At 44.5% G+C, this 26,262-nt stretch overlaps 2 protein-coding genes across 5 annotated transcripts; one reads left to right on the top strand and one right to left on the bottom strand.

Annotated features, from left to right (window-relative positions):
- The first annotated feature begins 6,766 nt into the window (after window positions 1-6,766).
- LOC309877231 (uncharacterized protein) lies at window positions 6,767-21,489 on the top strand. Of its 3 annotated transcripts, none has more exons than XR_014317337.1 (3): window positions 6,767-7,264; window positions 7,456-7,605; window positions 11,573-11,663. XR_014317337.1 is itself a non-coding variant. In XM_082758456.1 (3 exons), exons 1-3 carry the CDS (start codon window positions 7,211-7,213, stop codon window positions 21,462-21,464), a joined length of 306 nt encoding a protein of 101 aa, XP_082614582.1. In that variant the 5' UTR covers window positions 6,767-7,210; the 3' UTR covers window positions 21,465-21,489. The 3 variants fall into 3 exon arrangements, 2 of the variants coding, with proteins under 2 accessions (XP_082614582.1, XP_082614583.1); XM_082758456.1 differs by lacking the exon at window positions 11,573-11,663 and adding an exon at window positions 21,363-21,489; XM_082758457.1 differs by lacking the exon at window positions 11,573-11,663 and adding an exon at window positions 13,666-13,784.
- FAM83F (family with sequence similarity 83 member F) lies at window positions 7,278-25,925 on the bottom strand. Of its 2 annotated transcripts, XM_082758440.1 has the most exons (5): window positions 25,397-25,925; window positions 21,488-21,655; window positions 13,788-13,909; window positions 12,535-13,247; window positions 7,278-7,654 (listed from the first exon to the last, which is right to left on the bottom strand). In XM_082758440.1, exons 1-5 carry the CDS (start codon window positions 25,850-25,852, stop codon window positions 7,590-7,592), a joined length of 1,524 nt encoding a protein of 507 aa, XP_082614566.1. In that variant the 5' UTR covers window positions 25,853-25,925; the 3' UTR covers window positions 7,278-7,589. The 2 variants fall into 2 exon arrangements, with proteins under 2 accessions (XP_082614566.1, XP_082614565.1); XM_082758439.1 differs by lacking the exon at window positions 7,278-7,654 and having other exon boundaries at window positions 12,442-13,247.
- Window positions 25,926-26,262: the final 337 nt, after the last annotated feature.

The following is a 26,262-nucleotide window of genomic DNA, read 5'->3' as shown; positions in this document are numbered from 1 at the left end:
CAAAAAGGAAGCTGTTGGTCATACTGTGCTGTCAGGAGCTCCAGCGTAAATCCAGCACAACCCCACTGGGCGAAGTAAAATTAGCCTGGATTTGCAAAGTATAACTTTGGCTCCCTAGCTGAATTTAACGTGCTTAAAAAGTGGTTTGGAAATTGGTGAGAAACCAGGAGAGACCGCTCCAACTTTTCCTTCCAGAAAAGTTTTGATTTATTGAAATGCTGTAGTCATAAATACAGAACAAAGGAAGTGAATATATTACAGTGTCCTCATTGTGAAAGGGCAATGGCAGAGGCTTTGATAAACCAGCAGGCAGGTCGTTATTTCAGCACGCTGCCTGTCAGGACTTTTACCTATCGTACCTCTCCAAAAAGTTATTTTTTAAAAAAAAACACAACTTCCTTCCTCTGAGATTTATTAGGCTGTGAAGGAGAACCTCAAACAAGTGGTAGAATAATTTACCAAGGAAAGGTATGCTGGTGAGCTGCTCATTGTGCGGGGGCAATGGCCCAGACGACCTAATGGCCTTTTCCATTTCTAATGTCTATGATTACCACAGCTATACCTCAGGATACTAAACAGAGCCATTTTCTTCCTTTCAGTGGCAGCAAAATGTCACTAATGGCCATGCTAAATCAGAGCAACTGATCCTTCTGCAGATGTGTTGTGCACTTAGCGAGACAGCTATAAATGATCCCACTTTGTTTAGATTTGCTATTTTCCGTTTCTGTAGTGCAAGTGCTCTGCACAAGAGGACTGCCAGCCCAGGGAAAGAATTTCTGGTAGGAGATTAAGGATAACTAAGGAAATGGTTGCATGACCTATAAAGAGAGGATCATAAATATTGCAACAATAAAACCAATAGCTCTTTCAAAGTTTAAATAGCTTTTCTTTTCAAACACTTGAAGTAAATGCCCTTTTCCCAAGGTTGTCTAGCATCTGCACCTTGGGATTTCACACGGTTTCACCAAATATATTGTAATTTCTCAGGGAGCTAGCTTTTCCTTTTAATTATTTTTCTTTGTACAAGCGTCCTCTCCAGAGAAGTTGGAGCCCGGCTACCTGGAAGCACCTTACTGCTTTCTTTACTGCTGAAGTTTCAGAGAAGCCAGAGCATAATAAGATGAAACATCCCCTGCATTTCTTAGGCACAACACCCACCAAACAATGCAAGAAGAGGCAAGTACAAGTATGGTTCTGCCCTTTATCACCAAGCAGCAGCGCTTACCCTTTTTCTTACGTCCTAAGAGAAACCTCAGAAACAAGGGTCTGCCCACGTAAATACTCGAGCTAAAAAAAATAAAATGTATTCTTCACAGTCCCAACTGTGCAAAACCCCAGACCTGGGCTGCTGCCGCTCCGCAGATAAAGACAACCGACATTCCTATCCCACGCGCCCTGTTGGCATGCCCTTTGTTTTCCCTGTGTGGTGTAGGATCCAGCTCTGAAGCAAACAATCTGCTCTTGAGGGCAGTTTTTTCTCCATACTCCATCCTACCCTTAGTCTGTAGCCAGCGGAGGGGAAGCACAGAGTGACGTGTTCCACAAGGATGCACACCTTGCAGGAGGTTCACCCCATGATCTCTTGTTCATTTAACTGTGATGTTTAGACCTTGGTTTGGGGGTACTCCTTTGGCACGATGCCTTCCACAGGACAGAGGGCAGAGAGCCTGGATGTTGGTGCTCCATCCTGAGCATTGGTCTGACTGCAGAAAGCAACATCCTGTCTGGGACAGCCACTCCAGTTCAGCAGTCAGATAACCAGTGTTCATTCAGCCCATAGCAGGCATGTGCCAAAACCACCCCAAAACCCATACGAAATGTTACTTAGTCCACACCCTACAGGTGCAACATACTTCTCTCACTTGCACAATTGGAATAAAGCTCACTATTCAGTAGAAGCTTTTTCTTTTAAATAAACTAAAAATGCAAAAGGCCCCAGAATACTTTCTCTCTGTGAGTATTGACCGTATCCTTGACCTGATGTCCCTGATCCTTCCCCATGCTACTTCATGCATTTGCTTAAAAATCAGCTCTCATTTTTATGTTCTAGGCTTCAGGCCCACTACAATCGCAACATTCCTCACTATTCAAACATTTTAGTTTGCTTCCGTGCTCCACCAACTTTCCTGTACAAATTCTCTTGTTTGTGTTTTCCTGGTTATGTGCAATTTCACACATCCACTGTGTATAAAATCATGTCTTTCAGCATCTAGAAGTTGCCTGTTTCTGTCTCGGGTAGAAAGCAGCAGAAGGGCTGTTTTATGCTTACAGTTCTCCTACAAGGTGACACATCTAATATTTTAGAAAAAGAAAACAAAACCTGACAAGTCGGATGAAAAGGCAGGAGCTGATATCGCAACCAGGCAGACAGAAAAGGGAGAGAGAACCAGGATTAGAAGCATCTCCAAAACCTGAGACATTAGCAAATCATGTAATAAATTTAGGAAACAACAGCAACTCTGCCCTACGTTCCTGTGCAGATGCTTCTCAGCTACTCTCCCTTACTTCCCTACCTTGCTGAAAAAGCACAGCAGATTTGCCCACATCATGAACGAGACTGGGGTAGCTGAAATGCTGCATATTACACCGTGGGTTTCTGCACCCTCACTCCCTAAGTACACGTGCCCAGACTTGCAGCAAAGATCAGAAATAGGTGTTGTGTGAAGAGGTAGGTAAACATCTCCCAGGCTTGCTACATGTAAAGAGGTCTTACAGTTTCATCTACATCCATAGGTTTCTCTTCCAGAGGGTTCCTTCTTTCAGCAGGCTGAGGACAGAGGATGCAAGGTCTAGGGACACAAAGAGGTCGTTTATTCCTGGGCTGTACCCTGATTTTCAAAGAGCATAGACAAAACTGTCAAAAGATGAGGGAAGTGTAATAGCAAAGTAGCAGCGAAGAACAGAGAATAACACATTTATCTTGCTTTCTCAGAGAATCTCCCTAAAATAAGCACAGAGAAAGAAAAGGCACAAAGTGATGGCAGTGCTAATGCTCTAAAGAAAGACGATCAGATTCCATGGAGCCCTGACATAGCCTGTGAAATAAGCGTGGCTTAGACAGGCTTCTCTTAAACAGTAAGAAAGCAATTGCTATGTGGGCTTTAAACACGGAAGGAAAGGCAAAGATTATGTTTACTGCAAATACATTTTCATGTACCTTAATGGCCCAAAGTAAAATAGAGACTGGATTTATTCTGCAACATGGTCAGGAATTTTAAAAAAGGCTTTTGTATACACAAAGGGAGCACGGGAAACAAGCTGGGGAGTTACTTAAATGTCAAGGATTGCACTGTACCGGGTAGAACTGAAATGTAGCAGAGGGACTCCGTTTCATAAATGAAATGTCATTACTGATGGGTACAAATTATATAGGAAAGATGGCGAGGGGAACAGAGATGGCACTTTGTCACATGCATTTACAGCTGCAGCAAGGCGCAGTTCAGCTGCTGAGAGAGTGGTAGTGAAAAATAAAACCAAAGAGAAACTGAAAAGGACATCTGCTGCAGCCTGCTCCAATGAATCTGAGTTTCTCTCAAGGTGTTCAGCGCCACAGGATGCTGTACTTGGGGGGGGAGGAGGGGTGGATTTAGCTGCCCACACATCTGTTAACGAGCACAGCCAAACAGACCAAGGATGTTCATGTGTTACACAAAACCTGCTCTAATCCAGACAGTATAGGTTCTTGACAAATAATCAGAAAAATCCTGACAATCCAGGAGCTGCCGTTGAGAAGTTGAAAGTGACACCAATGAACAAACTACCTGAACATAACATAGCAAAGAGTTTATTTGTTTGACTTAGAAAAGGTCTCTGGCATAAATCACTGGACACATGTACATTAAATATATATAATTGCATACTAAGAGGAACCTAGAAGGCACACATTCAGCCAAGAAGCTCTTTCAGAACCATTCCCCATTTCATGTCAGAAAGAGCGAGTTGTGAGCCCCAGCTTGATTACTCTTTTTTCAAAACCCAAGAACTGGCCAGCACAGGTCCCGTGTTACGCCACACAGATCAGCAAATCTGGGCTGACATGCCCAAGAGTAAAAATTGTCCAGGCTCAGGAAACAGACTCCAAAGAGAGCTAATCTTGGTCTCCAAAATAGCAACAATTATCTCCCGTCTTTCCCACCTCCTTGGAAGGTTACTGACTTGGTTACATTAGTCCCAAGGGAGGGCTTCTTGGAAGAGACAAAATAATAGCTTATTTGTGCCTGCTATAGGTGCTGCTGTACCTTCGGCCTCCATTAGCAGACTTCCAATAAAATTCATAACCACTGCTCCTTGCCTGCCCGTCCCCCAGCTCCATCACCCACGTTTTATTTGGAGAGTGATAGAGATTCATTTTACAGGTCACAGCCTCAGGATTCTGGCACTCATAAAGAACCACAATTAGCAAAACTAGCCAAAATAAATGCAGTCACCTCACCCGGACTCAGAGCTGTTGCCATAGGAGCAGCCAGATGGTCCAAGTTCAGCTGATCTTATCTGCAGGGAAGAACAAGTTCCACCAGAGTCTGAAACATCCACTCTGGAGCAGCAAGGTTGCACGCATCCCCAAAGAGTAACGCTGAGTTTAAGAAGCTGATTCACATCATGCAAGAAAGCAAGTTTGCTCTCTTAAATTAAGTAAATTAGCAATGCGTAATAAGCCTAAGGAATTCTACTAGGCTCCGGAGTCAAGGCATGAGATTTGACTTCTGTGACTTCCAAATTAAAAAAAAAAAAAAAAAAAGGAAGGGAATTAAAAACAACTAATGAACGCTACGTTTTAGAAACCGGTGTGGCAACAATACAGAAGGTAAACTGATGAGAGACTCTCACTGGAGAGGAGATCCTGCTAGTTGACAAGGTTAAAGAAAAGCGCTTTCACATCTGTCATAGGAAAGGGAAAGTAAAGCACGTTACATCAGCAAGCACAGAATGAAGGGAAGGGCAAGTGAAATCAGCCTCTCGGACTATTTAAGGCACTCCACCCAAGATGAAGCAACAAAGACCTAAAACCAAAGAGATAGAGGTCTTCCTGGAAAACCTGACCATATACATCAACACAGTACTAATTAGTTAATTAATGTATTGCACAATTTAAAAAAAATAAATAAATACCCTGAAAGCTTGGGAGACCAAGGAAGCAGCAGATGACAATATTCCTACAAGAACAAAAAGCGGAACAACGTTGGCCTGATAAATTTATCTCTGGTCTCTGCTAACAAAATGAAATAAATACTGGGAGAGATAAAAATCTCCTAAACATCTGGAGAATAACGAAAGCATGGCAAAAATCAAGCCATTTTAGGCAATCCTACACACATACAGTGAATAGCTTTTGGCACAGGTACTGTGCTCCTGAAGCCAACAGGATATCTCATGTATTAACTTACTTCTATGTCCAAGTGACGGTGTCATTTCCAACACTTCTTCTCTCCCATTACCAGGAAAAATGTTATAAAACACTGCTGATAATAGGAGCTGACAGACCTAGCTGTAAAACTACATTCTGTTCCCAGAAGGCTATATAGAAGTTATATAGAGTAGCAAGCATTTGACCCACTGAGTGAGGGGGGAGTGCGTTTAACAGAGGGCATAATACATGTACCTTGGGGTTTTTGAGGTCTTGAAGACATTCTACAGGATAAAATCAGAGTAAAACAAACCTGTTTGCCCTTCAAGTTAAATACGCTTCCAGGAAAAGAAAATCAATCAATCAATCAATCAATGAGATTTTATCAACTACAGGCAGCTGCTTCAGTATAACAACTAATGCTGCAACCCAGCACCTGGAGGAGTCTTGGGAATGGGTTATTCTTTGTTGGTAGAGCAGCAGTTGGCTTTTCTTGTCTTTGTATGCTGAAACAAACTAAACGGTGTCTCTTAAACAAAAAAGAAAGAAAACCAAACCGGTGTTTTTCTGCTATCAAAATAGTTCTGGCAAGTAGGTATGTTAGTTTTCAGGTGTGTACTTATGATTGGGATTTATTTTTCTTAGGGCTTATTTATGACAGGAGAGTATGTAATTTGGATGGCAATAAAGCAGGGTGAAACATCAATCCACATACTGAAGAAACAAAAACAACCTGCTTCTCCACTTAGTTAGTGGGTAGAACTGGAAAAGAGCCAGTGAACAAGAGGACAGAGGTGTCAAACAGGTCCCATATAATGAATAGCTACGTACAGCATGAACCTGTAGCTTGGAAAATAATGATGACTGAGGACATATATGATACAGGTCTGTAAAAAGTGGCGAGGAGGCAAGGAATAGGGGTGGTCATCACTGCATCTGACAGCAGAAGAATTAGGGTCACTGGATGAAATCATCAAACAAACCATTAAAACAGCCTGAAGACAGTTCTTTGTCATAACACACAATGAACTCAGGGTTCACTGCCACAGAACGCTGCGAAGGCCAAAAGTACAAAAGGACTTTTAAAAGGGGACTAAGTGTATTCATTAAGGCCAGGTCCAGAAGGAACTGCCAGTTCAGAAAGTCCATAGACTGCTGGAACGGTGTCAGAGAAAGACCTCTGTATCTAAGCTTTATTTTTTATGCTTCCGTGATCACCTGTTACTGGCTGTCCTCAAGAGACAGGATAGCAGATTAGATGGCCTTTGGTCTGATTGCATGCACCTCTTCTTATGGATCAAAGCCCTGGATTTTGGCATGTTTTAGAGTCTGGAAAGGTTAACTTCAAAAAAAAAAAAAGCATTTGAAAAGCTTGTATGATTGCCCTGCTTCTTCTTTTCAGCCTCGAAGATGTGCTCCTTAATCATACAGTTTCCATGAAGCATTGCTGACTTAGCAACAAACAGGATTTTATAACAGCCGTGGAAGGCTGCGTACCTACTCCCTGATCTGCCCGCTCTCCTGTGTAAGGCATTTCTCTGACCCAGTCTCAGCTGCAGGTTAAACATCCCCCTGTATCCCAGTAGATTATTGTCAAATCACTTTGTTCGACTGCTATATTTATGACACGAAACAAACGGTTAAGATACTAATCTGTTGGCCTCTTCTAGCTAAACCCTTCTCCCCTAACCACTCATTTCTCTGTGGATAAATGACAGCAGGAATCCACAGGAAGACTCCTTGAGGACAGAGGATTGCTCTGCTGTCTGTAAACATCACTGTTTCACCCAGAATTTGCCACTTGGATTGGACTTCGCCTGCCAGCCCGTCAGACCAACACATTTCTGCAATGCAGTAGAGTAAACAATGCAACACAGTGATTCTGAGTCTGTAGCTAGACAGACTGAAGTAGCAGCACAAGTAAGTCAGAAAATCTCCTCCATTTATCTGGACGCAGAGCGAGCTCTGAGACCCAGTCATCACAGTTGTTTTTATATATAAAATCTGTATGCACACACACATATGGACTAATACATTCATCGCTACCCCTCGTTTAAGGGACTGACCATTCAAAGTCTATGCTTCACCCGGTAAATGTGCTTTAACTGCAGGTGCCAGGTGCATCCAGGACCATGCAGCGGCTTGATGGACCACTGCGTGAGGACATGGCTGGAGGTTCAACATCAATCAACAGGTTACTGTTCCAGATTGTTCAGTCTTCAGCTCTCCGGACAATCCTTCCCAATCAAGATAACACACAGGTAGATTGTTTGTTTTTATCGCTCATAGTGGAGTTTGGACCCGGGTTACCTGGAATGAAAAGAAGTTAAAAAAAAAAAAATGTTAATGCTAAGTAAATAAGATCTGGATAAAGTTTGGACTCACGCTTCAGTCCTTTCTCGTTATTTATTATACGCCTTGTGTAAGACCCACATTGCTCTGCACTCTCTTGGGATTTTATTTCCTACTTCTGTGAAATGAAGAGACACTAAAATAAGAGCAAATTCAGAGTATACTGTAGAGAAAACCACTGGAGAAGTATTTCCAGGCTTTGGCCTGTACTCAGGCCAGTGTCAGCGGTATTCTTAGGTCCCAGTTGGCACTGAAAAGCAGGCTGGCCATGACTTAGGTGGGAGGTTTTCCAAGCAGCAACGGATGAAAACAAAAAAGAAAAGTCAGGTCACCTCATCCATCTGATCTCAACCCACATTCTCAACAGAGCTTTTCTTGTGTTTAGTTCTAAGCATCTCAAGTGGCCGTATTTCCACCATTTCCTTTGCAAGAGAAATCTGGAGGCCTCAGGGTCTTTTGGTTAAGTAGCCTAGTATGCTGCCCCCAGCTTTTTGTTATTTATTTCGTTGCTCACTCAGTAGATTCCTTCTGCTCTCAGTATCTGTACTTTTGAATCCTTGTACTGCTGTGTGATCCCTTTCATGACAGCCAGATCCTGATCTGGGTGCCCCAGCATACTTTTTTCAAGGCCTGTACCATGAGGTGTTTGCATAGGCTTTTGCAAGTAAGGGAGCTCAGCGGTACTTTGGGCTCAGCAAGGCTTACACGGGGGGCTGCCACGTGGCTTGTGGCCACTCTGAACAAGGGCAGACCCCACTCGTGTTTCTACAGAAGGAAATGATGTGTACATCCCTCATGCCAGTGGTCAGTATAGAGTGAAAACAGACGGAAAACTGCCGCCGGTCATGGTGACATGATGCTCAGCCTTGCTGAGATGAGGTAAAGTTCAGCCCAGGCACGGCCCCTGAACTAGGCTTCAAGTGGATTATTTTGCATGTCACTCTCTTGCTTGTGGGTATTTGACCATCACTTTCCTCACCTGTAGCTGATGGTGAAGAGAGGAGCTCCTTTTCCTCCTCTTGACCTTCCTCCCCACTGCAGCTTCCCCATATCCACGTGGGAGGCTGCACTGCAGCCCACCCTCACTGCTGTGGCTGCTCTGTATGCTGCAGCCTCTTCTCCACGTCTCCCCACGGCATTTCATTCTGCCTGCTGTCCTCACTTTGACCTATTCTGTATGTTACTACCGAGCTTGTTGTTATCCCTATCTCCTTGCCACCCCTCCCTGTCTGTATCACGTTCAAGACCTTCATGTTTTCCTTCCAAAGCATCAGCGCTCCTCCTCTGCTTAGTCTCAACTTTCAATGCCTTTGTTCTTCTCACTCTTTCTACTCCTGTCTTCTGGTCTTTTTCTACAGATCCTGCTGCAGTTAGAGCAAACACTGCCCGTGCATGTACGCAGCAACACTTCCCTCCTTCTTTTTAAATAAAAATTCCATTTACCACCAGCCCACGACCCTACTTGGGCTGAAAAGCACTGCTGATAACTAAGCAGCTACTTCTGCAGTGCTGCAGTGTAAATCCCCTTTTTTGTTGCAAGAGGCACCCAAAAAACGAGACACAAAATCTTGCTATTAAGTGTAACAATTCTGCAAACATCGCTCTGAGGAGCGAAGGCTGATGTGCAGAGACACCCGGGATAGCAGACCCTCCAAACAAGCCCACTTTGGCTGCTGCCTGCGGGGGAGGAAACAAAACAAAAAGGCAGTGCCTTCCAAAGGCATGCAGCTTTCAGACCCTTGCAGTATTTCCCAGAAACTGCACACAGACGTCAGTGTCTTTGCCGATCGCAGTCTGCCCAGCAGCAGCATAAAATTAACAACATTCTGGTCAGGTTCAGAGCTGCTGCTGCCGCCTTCTAAAGCCGGGGACAGTGAAATCCAAGAATTGTGTCAGCTTCATCATGTGGTTTAAGTGAGCCTGGTAAGACAAAACACAACATCCATGCGGTGTGGTAGGACAACACCCCAGGATGTTCGTTTGGACGCTTGGTTGGAGATGTTACTACCTGGAGCCCTGGGATTTTCCAGGCTTCCCATCCTAACTTGTAGGTATCATTTTCCAGCACGTAAATACCCAGTCAGATTTTCAGAGACTGTTGCAAAATGCGCTTTCAGCGCTTCCCTCCCCAGTTCGTATTCTCTCCATCACCATTTGCTCTTACAAGATTGAACCTGACCTTTAGCCTGCTTGAATAATGTCTTTCAATTACTCTGCAAGCGACTCGGGGTGTAGATCTGGTCTTTCTCTGCATTTGTAAGACGGGCTGTGTCTCTGTGGTACTACAGAATTACAGAATTAATAGTGACTTTGGAGGATGTGTGCACAGGCAGGCCCACAGGGCTTAAGTGTGCTGTTTAATCTTTACAAAAGGTAAGGGCAGCTATTTCAAACTGTGAAGCTCGGAATAATTGCATCCTAACCTGACTGCATACCAAGCACCTTCTCCCTCCTTCATTTCCACTTCCCACCTCCCTTCTGTCACTCAGAGTATCACAGCCATCAGTTTTTACTAGGCCTGCTCAAAGACAACTTAAACTTTTAGAGCTAGGTCAGTCCTACAGTTTCCCCAAGAACAAAGGGCCTCCTATTTTTGTCTTACAGCTGGAACTCTGTTCCATGCCCGTGTTCAAGAAGCTTTTATGAAACCCTAATGAAACATGTGCTGCTGATCAAGTAACAGCAGGATCCAACGTGTCGAGTCCTTTCTTCCTCCTTCTCATGAGGCTCATCTCTTTAACGTGCCCTCTGCCATCTCTGTTTCCATGCTGCTTTGGGACCACTAGGCTAGAGAAGCTTTCTTTCAAGAGCAGCGATTCAACTCTCAAGGAGCACGCAGGCAGTGATCTTCCCCCAGCCTTTTGTACCGGATGACCTAAGCCTGCTTACACCACGCTTCAAAAGCTGCGGAGTCTCCCGCTGTCACCACGAACTTTATGCTCGAGTAGCATAAAGCAAAACAAAAAATATTTGCCTGGACTCCTCGGAAAGACTTATCGGGTCAGGATGAGCACAGCAGGAAGGCTACTGTGCCGGATCTGCTCCTGGCCCTCTGCTGCTTCCCTGCACTGCAAGTTTGAGCCTGGCTTGCCTGGAACCAGAAGGGGTATCCCAAATCCTCGGGTCTGTGTTCCCCTGCACTGGAGGAGGCCCGTCTCTCGGGAAGTAGCAGTGACAAGACATAAAACCTGAACATAACGGCGTGATAGTGTCTTTATGGAAATGGTCCAGACCGAGCATCAGACCAGCAGGCATCGATCCACCGTGCTAAAAGGTGTAGGGACATCCCTGCCGCCCTGACCTGTGCGGTGCCCAGGGGGGCTCAGTGCCCCACTGTCAGAGACATTAATCTCTTGTGTGCCTTCATCTGGGTCGAGTTTCGCCATGGCACTGTGGGAATGGCAGGCAGGCTGCTTCAGAGCAGCCACAAGCACAGGGAACCTCTGACGCGGAAGTGCTGACAAGTCAGAGTTGACACAGTTCTCCACTTCTGTCACTAGAGGGTAGTGCAAGCCCTCAGGTCCATTCCTCCGAGAGGAAATGCCCATACATCTCCCTATAGGTCTTCATGGATTTTGTTTTTTCCTGGCTCCGAAGAATGGGGCCCAACAGCACATATTGTCTGTGCTCAGAAAAATAATGTGATTTGGTGAGAGGATGAAGACCAAGATTTACTTCTGTCTCCCCAAATGTCAAACATCCGAAAACGGGTCTACTATAGTCTCAAATTAACCATCCAAGCCTTCTTACAGTTCTCTCTCATGTTCATTTGGCATTTTTGAGTCTGTTCTTCATTTAGCCAGAAATATTTCTAAGAATCTAATCAATCGCTGCTTTTGACCTTCCTAACACCTTGCTTTTCTATTTTGTTCTCAGGAGAATGTCATTTGATTTCATATCATGGCAGTCCCAGAGGATTTCAGTCTTTCTACTCCAGCATTTTGCATTCATCAGAGCACAGAATGGCCACCAGCCAGATAAGTTGAGAAGAAATTTTCCTCCCCTTAACTAGTTTATTTTCCTGCTGGTGCAGGATGTATTGACACCCAGCACAGTTCACTGAGAGAGGAAGACAACCAGGCTGAACAGTCAATAGATTTACTTCTATCTGACAAAACATCTAAAATGTTGGGATGTGAGCTACGAACACATAAATTAGGAGAAATCTTCAACCAAATGAAACCTTGGATGGGCTTTAAGCAAAAATACCAGCCGTACCTTAGCAAAGAAAGGAAGGTTCAGATGTAGTGCTTCTCCACAGCTTCCATTTTCACGACCCTCTCTCCCATTTCAAATGGAGTTAGAGGAGCAAGCTGAAAAGCCTTCCAACCTCTCCTTCCCTCCTTGCTCCCTCACCTCAGCATAAACATTTTCTTCCTTCTCCACCAGTAAGCTTGTCACAGTAAACACAGTTGACTAAACCCAAACGATGAAAGGAGAGGTTAGACTGGAAATCTGCCTGCATGCTGCTAACCACGACACTGAACGTCCTGCTACTGCTTATCAGGGCAGTGCTCTTCAAGAACTGTGTGTGCAACTTGTTTTATACAGGGAGACATTCACCTCTTTCTCTGTCCCATGCCTGCTTGCTGGGAAGTATCAGAAAATATGAGAAGTACCAATCTTACAATATGACTGCCATTAAATTGCCTTCAGATTTATGCTTCATTTGATACAACTTCTACTTCTCTTTGATTCTGCTCTTTTTACTGCAGAGGAAATATCAGGATCTACTTGCAGGTGCCTACGTTAAATACGTTTGCACCAATCAACCAAGCTCGGAACAAGGGACAGCCTAAGAGCACAGAAGCAGAACGTGATGGTAGGAGAGGTTTTACCTGAGATGCCATCAGCGCTCTGAACACTGGCATGGCTGATGCTGAGCTGTTCATATTCCAGTTTCATGTTCCCAAGGTCTTCTCCTGAATGTCCTTCACTGGCAAAAGAATTTGCCTCAATGCTTGAGCCTGGAGATCGTTTGGCCTTGCGACTGAAAAGCCCACTGGAAAACCGTTTTCCTTGCTTTGAATTTGCCTGTGCATCTTCTTTCTTCACATCACGAATAGACTCTCTGGATTTGGATTTATTTTTCAGGTCCATGTGGAGTCGGGAGAACAGTTTCTGAGGGCTCCGATTCAGCTTGTTCAAGTTCTCCAGAGGTGGCTCAATTTCTGGGAGCTCTTGATCCAATGTGATTAAGTCATTCAGAAATTGATTTAATCGTTTCTTTGACTCACTTGTTTCTTCCTTTTCCATATTCCCCTGATTATCCTGCTTGTGTCGTGAAGCCCAGAGCATCATATCACCACGGGCTGCCCCTGCCACTAAGCCATACTTGGGGTTAATGATCTTCCGAGCCACGGTGGAAGAATGAAAGCCTGGCTTCCCAGTTCCCAGAAGGTGTGGATTAGTAATACCCAATTCCTTGTATAAATTAACTTCCTCTGAGATGGCATAGAGCTCACGAAACTCAACGTCAAACATCTCCACATGCTGTCCTGTCAAGACTAGCAGGATATTTCTGTCAATGTGAGATGAACTCCACGTGAAGCTAAAAATAGGAAACAGAATGGAAATTAGATATTTGGGTGCATGCTTGACCCAGCCCACCCAACAATATCTGAAACACTGTGTAGGAATATGCAGCATTGTGCCATTTGCCAAGATGCATCAGGGTAGGTAGGTGAAGTTCATTATTATTGTTCTTTAGGCATGCAGTAAAGATCTGGAAGAAAAGGCATGAAAACTCTGAAGGACAACCTACCCTTTTAAAAAAAGCAACATGGCATCAACAGGAGGAGTCTACAGACTGGAAACCTCTCCAAGGAGAGCAACCTACAGTGGTTAATGCAGCATGGCACTATCTCTAGCCCACTGAAACAGTCCACTAGCATGGGCATGTTCTGTTCTCCTGGGAGCAGCTTGTGCTCTGTATTACTTTCTGTCTTACCCCACCTCATTTTCTACAGGTGCCAAACCAATTACAGAGACTGGAATAAGAAAAGGAATGACATGAGGAGACTCTCAAGCAAAGCTGCAAGCCATTCTTTACAGGAAGGATGAATATCTGCCTTAAGCAAGAGCAACCCACCTGTATGATCCGGTGGCCACCTTTTCACCATCCACCATCAGGAATCGGGATGCCAGTGTGCCTCTGATCTTCCCTGCTGGCATGTAGAACCCAACTCCTGTCACAGAACGTATGCGGATGTTCTAGCAGGGAGGTTAAAAGACGAAATGTCACAATAAATAGGGCAGAGAATTAGATAATTGCCAGCTCCAAGTCTTAACACATCCCTCACATTATCTCACTATTGCTGGGGCTACAGCTCATCATTAGCCACCAGAAATCAGAAGGGCTGCAGAGAGGAAAGCACGGTGCTGAAAGCCCTGTTGTTATCACCTGTCAATACAAGTCACTCCCATGCATCGTTTTATAGCCTTGTCCGATAGGTCAGCATCTTTGTAACCCTGCCTGCTGTCTTCAGCTATTCATCTGAGCCCACTGGCAAGACAATGCTCTCAAAATCAAATAATCCTCCATCTCCAGCCCTGTGCTTTAGCTCAGAAGGCCCAGCCCTGTTCAGGCAAATGAATCAGATGAAGCTCTGAGTCATATCTGCACTCTCTGAATCCCAATCCCTACTCCATGACACTTGTGAGCTCTTTTCCAGGCTATGTCAGCAGGACCAGAAAACAAAGGAATTTTGCAACACCTGTGCAGTCCCAAGGACACAGTTACTCAGAGGGTAACGTATGACATAGGACTAAATTATCCTCTTTTTGTGCTTCTGTTCTGAGCCCAACAACATACAGCTTGACAAAACTGGGCAAATCATAAGGCTAGACAAGTTAATTATTACAAAAGAGGCAATGGAACAGTCGCACTGTTCAAAACATAGATGTTTCCTGTGTGTTATAACAAAAGAACCCTGATCTATATCATTTTGCTAAGAATCCCAAAGAGTTTCAATGTCTTCCTATATTCTTCATTGTTCAATGGAGAGTGAAAAACGCAGAACTTTATTTTGAAAAAAAAAAAAAAAAAAAAAAAAAAGGTGTGTGGTAAGTGTCTCTGCTGATGTCTCAGATGAGTGAAGAAGAATTTCTGGAGAAGAGGAAGGCAAAACTTTGATGAAATTAACTGAAATAGTTGGAGGAAGGTTTTAACTCTCCCTGGACCTCCTGTCCCACTTAAAACCTTTGGGCATCAAACCTGCAAATAATGAAATAAAGTACTACTAAGGATAGAGAGAAAAACTACAGATTTAAGGTTACCTCATTTTCTACAACAGACTCAGGTGTGCACATAATGAAAGAACATATCTGCATGTTGGACTGGGTGTTATTCTGCTCAGACCAGTGCTGAACTCCATGGGTCCTGGCTGCTCGAGGCTGAATTGCCAAAAAGGTGTGTGTATATATATATATATATATACACACACACACACATATATATATATATATATATATATATATATATATGTGTGTATATATATATATATATATATACACACACACATACATACTGACTAACATGAAAAAAGCCAACAAAACCCCAAAGCATTTATTGTCAGTATAAGTTTGGAGCAAATTATCTTGTCACTCTGACACACAAATTTAGATCATTTTCTTCATTCCACCATCTGTTTCTGTAAGAATTCTTTAACAATGAAAAGCTAAAAGGTATTGTGATCTGGAGTAATAAATCCAGGGTTAGGAGTCAGACAGTCCCAGGTGTAATCACAGCTCTGACTCTATTCCCTGTGATGTTCTGGGGAAGTCAATTCACCTTTGCTTCATTCTTCCCCCATCTGCAGAACAGGAGAATCAGGAGGATTTGGCTAGCACTAGCACAGCTTCAGATCCCACAAAGAGCTAAGTACTATTATTATGAATCTCACTGACAGCTTAAATATCGATAGGCTATAGAAATCAGCATGCAGGAATGAGTGATTAGAAGAATGTGGATTTCTTTCAAAAAACAGTTTTCTGAATATAAATCTTACCTTTTGAATCTGTTCCTATTTTCCTCAGTAAAACACAGCAGTGGCAGTACAAATTCTGACTAACAGTAACTGATGATACTACTATTTTGCATTCATCTACTGCTTGATCTGTCTGCAGTCCTGTGTGGGCATTAGCTAATTAATCCTCCCAACACCGCTGACAGTATTATCACCCTGTTTTAAAGACGAGGAACCTAAGAGACAAAAAAGATGAAGTGACTTGCCCAAGGCCTAGCTAGCAGTGAGTCATATGTGTGGGATGCTGAATGCAGGTTGGGTAGAACACGGGAGGAAGGGTACCCTTTCCAGTACTTAGAATAACATTTGTAGATGGCTGGCTGGTTGCCTAAAGTCATTTTTTCTTCCCTTGCTGAGTAAAGTTGGATTTGGGATTTGCCAAATCATGGGTTATTGACTGGAAGTGTCAAGAAGTATGCCTGTCCTTCAAATCAGCCAGCAGCTCTGCCATGTAATAATCCTTTCTGAATCAAGGACTATCAGCCTGCGTGAGCAGAAAGTTTCTTAGCGTGTAACATGTGTGGATTTTACTGTGTTTGTATGTTGTATCACCTTCTTTTGGTGGAAAGAAAGAAAACTTGAATTTCTGCAGTAACTGAACCACACATAACACTTAGAAGGGCACAGAGGGGATAGAACCAAACAGCTGAATACATAAACCTCCTTGAACAAAGTAGGCACAGGAGTGCATAAATGCATCTTGTAATGCAGAAAACAAGCACAAAGTCATATAAACAGCGAGTCACTTAACAGGTTATTTGTATAATGTTTTCTGCCTTGAAGGATCTTGGAGCATTTGAAGACTAATATATCAAGCTGTACGGAGAAGGAACAAGCCTGGGTTCATGTACTGAAGATTATACAACAACAAAAGCAGAGAGACAAATATAAATGAGTTGAGATTTCAGCCCTTTTCTTTGGGCACTGACGTTACTGTAGTAACAAATATTTTGGCTAAAAGACCAGTTAGTTCTTCAGGTAGAAGAGACCCCTCCAAATCTGTATTCTTGCAGCAACCTGCTTAGGGTTAGTCATATCCTGGCTCATGGAGGCTGCAGTCTGTGTTACATTTCCACGTTGCCTTTACACAGACTTACACCACTCCTCATTGCAAGCAGTGACTAACATCTCCCTGACAGCAACTTAATACAGACCGGTAACGCTCAAGCCTGACAGAGCATCCTAATACACTCAGCAAAGGAATCGGTCTTTCTTGCTTTATTGTGACATGCTTTTAAGCCTCACCCTGAACCCACAGAAAGTTAAATTAGACTCAGCTGAGAAAGTCGGTAATACATTTGTGTGACTGACCTTAGTTGTCCCTTGACAGACCCAAGCAGCAGCGCCCAGAAGTGGGGATTGACTAAGGTGAGATACACAAGATGGACCCTAAAGGCAGGTGTTGTAATTATTTTCACCAGGGAATCCTGGTGTCCCTCCCCTCTTAGAACAACAGCTGATATATATGTTGCAAAGCAGCAGAGGTCTTTACTTCCAGTTGGGATGAATGGCATGAGAGAGCTCTATAAACTGAAAGACTTAAATCAGATGAAGGACAAGCAACAAACCAAAGCAGTAGATCATACATGATGGTGGCATAACAGTCCCTTGCATTAACTGCTTTTTTTCAAAATATAGAGATCTCCTTTCTGCTGTCCCTGGGAAAATCAGATCCTTAAGTCAGTAGCATCTGTTGGGGTGGCTCCTGTCCTCTGCTTTCCTGTACTACTGCTTCATCTGAGCGCAGGGCTGAGGGGGAGGCACAGATGCCCATTTTTTCCCACTCAAAAATCCTCCATGGAGGTTCTACAGAAGGCAGTAAAAGGAAGAGAGAGATAGGATTCACGTGGACAGGACCACAGTGACAGGAGATAAGGAATCTTTCTTTTTTATGGTCTGCAAGCTTCTCATTTCAGGTCATCAGACCTCCAGGTCAGAGAGATGGGTAGTAGCTGCTCATGTTAGATGGGGACAAAAAGTCAGCTGCAATCTGGAAGCCAACACCAGGCAATGTTGGGAGGGACTGGGCTTATCCTATGTAGTTGCCCTGAACAGTTTTAGAAAAGGTGATGAAATAGTAAAGCTTGTAGGTAGTCAAGTAGAATAGGAAGAAATGCAGCTAGCTAGACCTGGCCCAGTAGTGCCATTACTGGGTATTAAAAACAGCAGCACTGCCTCACATCACGTTCAGATTCTTCTTTACTTGAGTTTGAATTGAATAAAGAAAGCTGGAGGGCAAAGACTTGAAGAACTGAAACAAAATTCCAAAGATTTCTTCGTTAGAAGCTTATAAGAATACCTGGAGTGAGAAAAGGAACTCCTTGCATGCTGGGGAAATGAATATAGAAATTAATATGAAGGTGAACTTCCTGCAGATACCACATTCCCTAGATTTCCTTGGAGCTCTAGGTGAACTTGAATTCCCTGTCTTTGAGCAAAAGTGTCCGTCACTGACGTCTTGGTTAGCAGAAGCATGGGGAAGAGAATGCCTCTAAAAACCAGTGACAACACTCACCCTCAGGTCAACAAGAGGAGGACTTTTTGTGGGGCTATGAATTTTATCTCTCTGAGAACTTTGATTCATTCTGATCTCAGAAGAACACCCTTGTGTCAAACATAACAAAAGTCTGGCAAACCATGTCCTGCAGGCTCAAGAAGCAATATGACTCATACAAACAAGACATGCTCATACTGACATCCCAGGATGAATGTGCAGATGGTTGAATTTAAATGCGTTTTTACTGATCTCTGGCCTTCAGACAAAAAATGAAATTTTCTCATTTCACGTTTGGAGTCAGTGAAGAGCTTCTTTTCTTTGTGAAGTACAGTCTTGCTACAGCAGTTTCCCTCCTGTGAGACTGTGGGTGGATCATGATACCTTGCCATCTCAAAAAGATACAATAGCCAGGAATTTTGTGAAAACACCCATCACTCTATGTAGACAAAGGGCAAAATCCACTGTTAAAACAGTAAACCTCCCTGTATTAGGACTGTTGAGGTATTCACTCTGCACTGGATGAGAGAGATGCAAACAAAAGGGTAGGAATCATAGAGCAATCTGAGCATCTGGTGATGACAGAAGACAGAATAAGCATCCTGACCCTGCAGCAATGCCAGCCCATGGGAGTGTGTCATCTCTTTTTCTCTGGGATGAGAAGTTGCCTTGAAACCTTAAAGTTACCTCCCATATTGCTGCAACTTTCTGTGGAAAGGCCAGCCTGTAAATCTTACAGAAGCATTCCAAAGGAAAGATGGGAAGAAGGGCAGGAAGGAAGAGTAGAGCACATAATTCCCTTTTCTGACAAACTGGGGCCCAATGTCAAAATATTTCATAAGAGAGCAAAGTGGTTACACAAAAAGAAAGTGGAAGGGGAGAATGTTCTCCTTGTAGCTGAAAATCTGTAGAAGAAACTCAGGCATCAAAGCAGATGTCAAGAGGAAGACATTGTAAAAAATAAATGGGTGAATGGTAAGAGTTACGTGCACTGGAGTTTCTGGTTCTTCCTCAGCAATTCCAGTGGGAATTCAGTGTGGGACAAAATGATTCTGCCAGAGTAACACCAGAAGCCCAGCTTAATTTTTTGCTTTAAAGCTGGGTCTTCAGTGCTAAAAGGGCAGAGCCCCCAGACACATTAGATGATGAGGTGGATGAAGTCCCCAAGGGAAAGACCACATCCCTCTTGCGATTTCTTTCATATCCAAAGCCTGGCGTCAGGCTATATGATAATTTCTGCTATACTGACCCAAACTGCAGCACAGATACATCCAAGATAGCCTTGCAGAAAAACTTGACCAACCAGCTGCTCCTGGTCTTCTTGATGCTGACAGTCACGTTGACCCAGGATGGAAAACAACAGGAACCTGGGCAGGACACCGAGAGGCCACCTTCCCTGAGAGACAACTGACCTGCTTTTCCCAAGAGGAAGACTCTTCCCAGTCCTTCCATAGCACCACAGAAAGGAATAAACTGCATTGACCTTAACAAGATTAAAGAAAGGTTCCTTAGGTGTACTGGAAAAGGAATATAACAACCCTAAGCAAAGAATTTACAAAACAGTATGAGATAGGTGGGAAAATGGGAAAAAGTGGAAGGACAACACCCTGTTGGTTGGAAATCTGCAGAAGAGTGAAGAATTAGATTAAAGAAGGATGTTAAAAATTTCTTCCTCAGTGGAACTCCTTCAGCTCAGTCCGAGTCTGAAAGAAAAACACAGCAAGTGTTGGTGTGAGAGAAGGGAAACACAGAAGGGGCACAAGTGTTTTCTACTGCTTTTGATGGCATCAGTTTGAACTCTGCCTCCTTGGAAGGGGTGACCTTGTGATGCAAGGAGGTTGCTGCAGGACCTAGTCATTGCTGCAGCATGTCATTTTGATAATTGGTTTTGGAGTGTAAAGCGTGTGTAGATACTTATGGACAAAGAGGTGTGGGGAAAAGCAGAAAGAGACCAAACACTTTTTAAACAGAAAAGGCAGACAAACAGGAACTCACCTCTGCAATAGCATTGCAAGTTTTTCTAAAATGCCAGGGCACTCTATCCAGGGATGAAAATATGCAGTACTGAAGTCATCATTCCTTCACATGATGACACAGTGAGAAAAGAAATGGAAGACAGGTACCAGAGCAAATGGAACTACTGCTGTGGTTTTACAGCTTTGTACCAAAGAGACTCCAGCCCAGGCCACAGAACACCCCTGAAGCTTGAAACAGGTCTGTTAAAACAATGTCTGTGTCTTGCTTTCAGAGACACCAGAGGGAAGAAACTTCCATCTCTGTTTTGGAGAAAGATAAGAAAGCTGCTCAGCTGGATGTCTTTTTTTGATGAAGAAGTCCACAAACTCAGAGCAGAGTGGTAGTTCACAGGAGCATTGTTCAGACATATGCGAGTCATTTTCATCCACCTTTAAGACAGTTCTGCTTGAATGGTTAATATGAGCCTCTCTAACTTTCAGATCTTTTTGATTTTTTTTATTTTTTTTAAACTATTAATTGAGTGTTTATAGAAGATCTGCCCTTCCTCCAGGCATTTTTTTTTTTTTTTTTTTAAACTGCTCAGCAGAACAATTGGATCACAAGAGGGGTGAGTCTTGCACCCTGTAGGTTATTTCCAACCTAGCAACTTTTCCAGTATTTGGAACAAGTCTGTAGTAGCGACAGTGGCTAAAAGCCTTTAAAACAGTAGGAAAAACAAAAGTAACTATAAACACACGAAGAATTTCAGTTTGTATGTAATGGAAGGAGATCCTACTGAAGTTGCTTCTGCCAGCCAAGCTAGGCTGACTACTCTGCTGTGGTGCAGGCACTATATGAAAACATCCCCAATATGGAACTGGGGAGCAGCTGCGCTCCCCAGTCCCTTATGTTCTCAGGCAAAGGAGGACTACAAGCTCATTCAGTCCCAGATTTCACAAAGTGTAAGCATACTATTACTATTTGTGTGAATCCCAGTATTCTCAAAGACCTGGTTTGAACACTAGAACTTGCACAGGAGACCAACAAGTATTTCCTTGGACATGTTTTCTCCCAAACAGGAATATTTAGGTGATAAGAGCCAAAAAAAAAAAACACCACACAGACCCCTGTCTCAGGTGAAAGGCAAATAATCCAACTATTCCCTTTCTCTTTCCTTCTGTTTCAACAGGCCACTGTCTTATCCCTCTATGTTTCATCAACCTCATTGTCTGTCCAAGTCAGTTCCAAGATTCTTTACAAGTCGGGAAGGCCACTGACCTACAGAAAATAATGGTTCATCATTGAATATCTTACCCGGATCTGCAAGTCACTGAGGTCAAGGCATCTGCACATTTCCAGGAAGAGCTTCACACCATCCTCATCCAGAATTACATAGACTGGGATCCAGCGCTTATACGCTGCATCAACAATATCACGGAAGATGTCCCGGTCTGTAAACACATCCATGGCCACTGCAATAATCTGGAAACAAGAAGACAGTAGACAGGCAACTAAATAAAATATTAGGAACTCCTAGGGAAGCCCATTGCACTGTTACAAAACAAAGGAGAGCACTGATACCAGAATATGGAGGAGGATATAAGGGAGACAAAAGCACAGGAATGTACATGCCCAAGCACTTCCAAAGATCTTGTAATTTTCCATCATGGTTCCCGCTGCATTTTGGAAGGAACATAATAAATTGTCTTTGAGAGTTCACCTTCTTCTAGGGGAAAATGGCTTATTTCAGCAGCCTGAAGAACGCCAAAGCCAAATACCCAGTTTTATCTCTGTATTGTGAAACTCTCTTTGCCTCTGTAAAGATCCACTTAAACATGAAAAAGGACTGAAAAAGAAGAGTGAAAAACACAGTACTAACACTTTTCAGAAGGTGAGTAATGGAAGAATGAATGTGCAGAGGAATTAGGGCATGACTCCTCAGCCATGGGGTGCACAGTGCAGACAAGAAGAATTTTATTTTCCTTTTTCACAAATTCCCTCTGAGAACTCTGCTCTCAGGGCTGGCTTCATGAAGAACGTCTCATGGAGCTCAAACATAAACATCTCATACTTGTCAAAAAGTGACTGAAATGCACATTCAAGATTTGGAGGAAAAATGACCGTTCCCCTCTCTTACATATATATTTTTCTGGTGTAAAACTAATCTCTCTTTCCAGACACAGATTTTATACAAAAGCAAAGGGTTGCACTGACATCACTGACAAGCCTGAACATTCATAGGATGAGTAACAACAAAAACAAGACTTTTGTGGGCAACATTTATGCTGATCTTACACGTTTTGTCTCTCTCCCTTTCTGTATCCTTTACACCACTTGAAGTATCAATTCATTTTTCTTCCTGAAGGAGTTATTCTCCCCAGCATTTCACAGGCTATGAATGAAGGAAGCTGTGGTTCTCCCAGTCCCACTAGGAACCATCAACTTGGCAGGTCAGAGCTCTCATACTGACAGTAAGTTGGGAATAGAGTTGCCTAAATCCTAGCTCCCCAGGTGCTGGGGTCACAGCGACAAGCCAGGCTGTGCTGGGGAGAGCATGTACAGGTGTGAATGGAGCTGGGGACTGGATCCAACCATAGAGTTTTCTTCAGTTGATGTTTGGAGGACGTGCAGCTGTAGTTGCAGCAGCACCCTGTAGAAATGGGGATAATACTTGCCAGACGCCTCCTTCCTTTGAAAATGCCCTTGAGCAAAACGGCTATGGGAAAATGATGCCACAGTAAATGTCCCCTGTTTTTGTTGAGTCTGCTGGTATGGCCAACAACAACCAACACCTCTGCTCTCTCAGGCTTCTTCTGTCAGCAGTGCTTACAGGAGCTGTTCTTGATTAGAAAAGAAAAAAATGAGCTGACACTGTGTTTATGCCCATCATTAACATGTACGTTCCTGATAAAGGTGAGCGATGGTGGAGGTCCATTATAAGCTAATTGTAAGGCCCTCAACAGCTCTTGGTAGGCAGAAGAACTGGATTTCAGGTCCCACGTTGGTTGTCACTTTCTAGCTCAAAGGAGTGAGATGCAGGAAATGTCAGCCCTGAAAAACAGCGAACTTGTGCCACTTTATTCCTGAACAACTTCATATGCAGACACGTTATTAAAGGCATGAAGTTTTCATGCATTAATTGAGCCATGCTATGCTTTCTTTCCCCTCCACACACTCTGGTATGGATGTTGTTACTAAGCAGCAAGAATGCTAGATAATATTCATTTGAAGTAAGAACATCCACGTAGGGAACTGATGAAGAATAGATAGAAGTGTGACTGTGTTTTCTTTCCATCCTCTCCATTTGCAAGGAGTCCAATTTGAAATTGCAAGAAAGCCCAAGAAATTGCAGCACACACTGGACTGACCATTAATTGGTACTAGGTCACTTCAGGCTTCTTTGCAATACTATGGACTAAATCCATGAAAACTGCAGCCCTGTATGAAAAACTGATGAACTGCCTTGCAGATGGCACTTCCAAGATAGAAAACTATAAGAGGGGCAACCCCAGGGTTGTTTTTTGTCTTCCCAAACCCCTGTCACTCCTGGTGATCTGTCAAGATAACCTAGGAGCATTTCCAAATGCAGCAAGTCAGAGCATGAGTATCTAACCCCTCTGCAAGTCGTTTTTTTTTTTTTTTTTTTTTCCATTCCTTTTCCTAGCCTATGGATAATAACACTACTTATCTATAGGACCCATAGGTGTGCCTTGCTCTTCCTAGGTATTTACAGATTGGCAAGTTAATGCTTGTCAATCTCATTGCGGCAAGGTAGCTTAATTACTGTATGTTTGTAAAACACTGATGATAAGCCACCCACAGACATGTCAAATATTACCAGTATCTATGTAGGACCACCACCAACCCTCCCCCCCCCAAAAAAAAAAAATTAAAAAACAAACACACACACACAACAACCCCACTCTTATCTGCTGAATGAAAAGCTGCTACCTGGAAATTTTATTCTCCAGGGCCAGCTCAACTGAACACAATAGGCAGTTACCTAAAAAAAAGACCATTAAAACGTAAACGACTGTTAAACATGAAACTACCTTTGGGCTGGGAGGGGCACAGTTCCATCCAGTCAGTGAAAAAAATCTACAAAGAAATTAATTACTTCTAGTTGCCAGGCCCAGCTATCAAAAAGAGCAAAGTTTCCCAGTCAGCTGCCTCTACACAATTTGTAGAGGCATTTGCAGCAGTGCAAAGAGGATATGAAGTTGTAGCAAATCAGACCGTGAGCATTTTACAGCTTCAGCTTCTTCTGTATGACTGAGCACACCAGTTGTTGAACAAGATCACGGGGTGTGCACCTATTTCTGCAAAGTTTTCTGTGTTTCCCAGCAGATTTGGTTTTAACAAGTCTCTGCAAAGACTGTGCGTGCGGTGTGCACTTGGAAGGGGGGGGGGGGGGGGGGGGAAGAGAGACCGCTGAATTAGCAAGCAGAAAAAACAGAAAGCAGCAAAACTAAGAGCAGGAATAAGTGGCTTATGATGAATATCCCAAGCTGGAAGGGACCCACATGGATCACCGAGCCCAACTCCTGGCTCCACACAGGACCACCCAAACCTCAGACCATGTGTCTGAGAGTGTTGTCCAAACACTGCTTGAACTCCGTCAGGCTCGGTGCCCTGACCACTGCCCTGGGGAGCCTGTTCCAGCGCTCTTGGAGCGTCACAGCTGGTTTGTTTTCTTGCCAGAGGTGCACTGTCACCACTAACAGTCCTTTCCAGCCCAAGATAAATAAGAGGAGCAGCCACATATTGTCTGGACTCTGGCTGCCTCACACTCAAGGTTGGATTGGCTGGAGACCGCAAGAAAGTAAATAACCCCAAACAAACTGGCTGTCCTGTCTTTAACTGGGGTTACCTGCACGTACAGGAGGGGTGGCTGGAGCAGCACCGTGACCTGCCTTCCCCCTGCCCTGAGCCAGCTCATCAGGCTGGGGCACCTAAACCAACCGTGGCTACAAAGCCCCAGTGCTGGCGGGGGGGAGTTGACCCCATCCTGAATATCAGCTTTGGCAAACCACAACATGACCAGCAAGGAACCGCACGGAAAGCCCTGCCTGGTGGACACCACCAGGATGGGGGGCCACGGTGCTTGGCCATCGAGCACCACTTGGTGGTGGTGGTGGTGGTGGTCTCCTTCCACCCCAGGTGCCCCCAGCCCAGGCGTGAAGGCAGGGTGGCTGCTGGCATACTGGGGTGGCCGGTCCCTACCTTCTGCGCCTGCTGGATCATGTCCCGCACCACCTCCTTCACGTGGGGCGCGTTCTCCTCCTTGCGGGGATGCGTGAAGAGAGCCACCCGGCTGATGCCCCGGTAGAAGGTTTTGTCGGTCCAGCCCAGGTCCAGCGGGGGCACCTCTGTGTCCGAGCAGTCAGGCCAGTAGGCCAGCGAGAGGGCTTCGCCGCCGGGGCCCCGCAACACCTTGCCGCTGTCCCGGGGGTCATCGTAGCCCCGCCAGCCGCCCCGCAGCGCCTGCAGCTCCCGGCTGGAGAGGAAGTCGCGCAGCTGCTCCTTCCTCAGGTTTTCCTTGTAGGCCCCCTCGCCTCGGGTCACCAGCACCTCCAGTGCCCGGCGTTGCTCCTCGCTGTAGTAGAAGCGGGCTTGGGCCTCCGTCACCTTCTCGTTGACGTGCGCATCGTCCAGCAGGACCACCTGGGACTCCGCCATGCTGCCGGCACCCGCAGCGCCGGCCGGCCGGGAGGCTGTGGAAGGAGCGAAAGGCAGGCCCAGCACCGCCTCACCTGGCCTGCCCGAGCCCGCCCCGACAGGTGGAGCAGCCGCACCACCCCGCGCCAGCCCCTCACGCTCCCCAGGCTGGCTGGGGACATGGCTGTCCCCTCCGTCACGCTTGTGGCCCAAGCCCCAGGGGGACAGAGGTGGTTGTACCCCGGCACGGTGGGGTCAGGGGGGCCTGACTGCCTCAAGTGAGGAGAGTCAGGCTGCTGGCATATCTCTACAGTGTGGAGGCACGCGAATGCAAAAATCTGTTTAAAAGATTCGTATTTTTCTCCTTCCTCTTTCCTTTTGAAGGTGGTGACTGCATTCACAGGGAATAAGGGGACGCAGGCAGAGCGTGA

This window comes from Aythya marila, assembly GCF_965140915.1.
Source record: "Aythya marila genome assembly, chromosome: 1".
Lineage (NCBI taxonomy): Eukaryota > Metazoa > Chordata > Aves > Anseriformes > Anatidae > Aythya > Aythya marila.
Note: the sequence above shows the minus strand (reverse complement) of the source record. Positions and strands in the feature narration are given on the sequence as shown.

Excerpts from the sequence above, each read along its gene's own strand:
- FAM83F (XM_082758439.1), bottom strand. The coding sequence starts at position 25,852 with ATGGCGGAGTCCCAGGTGGTCCTGCTGGACGATGCGCACGTCAACGAG. Across the intron at positions 13,910-21,487 it reads TCAGTGACTTGCAGATCCGG|AACATCCGCATACGTTCTGT; the intron begins GTAAGATATTCA and ends CCTCCCTGCTAG. Across the intron at positions 13,248-13,787 it reads GTGGCCACCGGATCATACAG|CTTCACGTGGAGTTCATCTC; the intron begins GTGGGTTGCTCT and ends TCCTATTTTTAG.
- LOC309877231 (XM_082758456.1), top strand. The coding sequence starts at position 7,211 with ATGCAACACAGTGATTCTGAGTCTGTAGCTAGACAGACTGAAGTAGCA. Across the intron at positions 7,265-7,455 it reads AGACTGAAGTAGCAGCACAA|GTGCCAGGTGCATCCAGGAC; the intron begins GTAAGTCAGAAA and ends CTTTAACTGCAG. Across the intron at positions 7,606-21,362 it reads CCAATCAAGATAACACACAG|GCCACTGTCTTATCCCTCTA; the intron begins GTAGATTGTTTG and ends CTGTTTCAACAG.